Consider the following 1,900-nt stretch of genomic DNA (forward strand, 5'->3'; position numbering starts at 1 on the left):
GTAGACGTCTTGAGATTGCTGTTCTTTGACATCAACATGGAGATTGACGCAACCGTTGAAGAGTACGTGGAGTGAATACTATTTTTCCTATCAACCGCCATCAACGACTTCTACCTTCCAATCCGGTGGCAAATCCTACATCCTCCACCTACTCCTACTCTGGCTAGCTTTCTCTTGGATGGTATTGTAAGCTCGCTCCTCCTTGTGGTGACCACATCGGTAATTCTGATATCTTTCTTCCACAAACCCTAAAAAGAGCTTGAGTGAGGGAAACTCAAGGTGAATTATCTAAATATTAACCCGTGGATTTTTGTTAAGCACACTTGGTTTTACTTATATGTTGTTCTGAATTGTCCTGTCTTCAAAGCATGTACTATTGCCTAAGCAACTTTGCAACTAAGGATTCCTAAATCTATGAAATGTTAATCTTTATATTGGCTAGTTAAGCGATTATTTATTATTTTCGAGCAATTCCGATTCCGTTTCACATCACCTACCATATTCCCTATGCTGGCAACTGACATCGAATCAAACTCCAAGTGTCAAACTCCAAGTATCTTTGTATTTCTCTATCGCATTATTTCTCTCCAATCTCCTCACAACACCCCCCACCCCCACTTCCCATATATACGCCCCACCTCCTCCACCTTGGGGGTGTTAGCTTCACTTTATTTAATTACCTATGTGCAAATTACTTCATAAAATACTCTTCAACACAGAGAATGTAGACATATGTAGAGAAAGGCTCCAAAAAAGTAAATTGTAAGCTGAATGATTGCGTAATACGAAATGTTTAAACCAACAGAAAATCAAACGGGCAACAATTTGCACATAGCTAATCAGAAAAACATTGAGAGATGTCTAAACAATTCCTACAGTGAAGATGAGGGGAAAAGAATGCCTTATGAAAGGAAGAACCGGATCAGCACATCGTGTTCCAGATGGAAGTCTGTCTGCAGAATTTGCAAGGGAGCTTGCAAGGCCACTCTGTCCTGCAGGTGTGATGAGGGGATAAAAAGATCTTAGAAGACGAGCTGCTGCACTCCACGCAGCGAGGGGATCCCCAGCACGAACAGAGGACATCAGAATCTCTCTCAAAACAACCATTTGCAGAGTGCTCCACTGGGATTCAAACAATGAAATTATGGACTGAGGATGAATTTTTCCACTTTCAGCATTATTTGATACAGGCTCCTAAAAAAGAACCAAAAAAACTTCAAAATATTGTTAACATAGTATAAATGAAAAAAATAACAAAGGATGCTATGCATTATCAAATGCAAGACCATGAATGAAAACAACAAAAATAACAAGAAAAATAATCAATTGTTGTACAATATCTGAAAAATACTTCAAGAATTTCAGTACGGTCAAAGCTCAATCCCTCATTTATCACCATATACTATATTTTTCGGTGACTTAAATGATTGGGCGGATGAGAGAAAAAATTAAAAAACTTGAGTGATCATTTAATCAGTTCAATAAGTTTGGCATTTAGGAATGGGCAAACATTGCATTGATCATTCAAGAAAAGCCAACCCTACAAAAGCAACATCAGAAGATTTGGTTAACTTTAGTACTTTTCAGTAAGAGTTTAGGATCCTTTCTTTCCATTGTAAAAAAATGAAAAGTAAACACCAATTATGGAGATTGTAATTAAATTCTAGTAGGGTCAGTTCTCACTCTGATTATACTGAGTATTTGCTACCATCACTTTCAAATTGTTAAAGTTTATGCACTTAATTTTGTTAACAGTGTATATTTATTGAGTCCGTTGTGGGCTCCGAAAATTAGGCCCCGGCCTCCGCCCGCTTTTCTTTTATTCGGCGAGGGAGTTTTAATGAACTAAGTTCCGGGGTAAATTTTGGAAGGGAGATGGGTTTGTAGATAAGACGAAGTA

General features: G+C 38.0%; 1 protein-coding gene across 1 annotated transcript in view; it reads right to left on the reverse strand.

Annotated features, from left to right (window-relative positions):
• Nucleotides 1-900: 900 nt before the first annotated feature.
• The window catches only part of LOC110097255 (trafficking protein particle complex II-specific subunit 120 homolog), a gene marked incomplete at its 3' end in the record, with an annotated part of 34,020 nt that continues 33,020 nt past the window's right edge, over nucleotides 901-1,900 (reverse strand). The window contains 1 exon segment of the mRNA XM_028692893.1: nucleotides 901-1,194. Coding sequence (XP_028548726.1) covers nucleotides 901-1,194 — 294 coding nt within the window.

The sequence above is a fragment of the Dendrobium catenatum genome, unplaced genomic scaffold, assembly GCF_001605985.2.
Source record: "Dendrobium catenatum unplaced genomic scaffold, ASM160598v2 fragScaff_scaffold_183, whole genome shotgun sequence".
NCBI lineage: Eukaryota > Viridiplantae > Streptophyta > Magnoliopsida > Asparagales > Orchidaceae > Dendrobium > Dendrobium catenatum.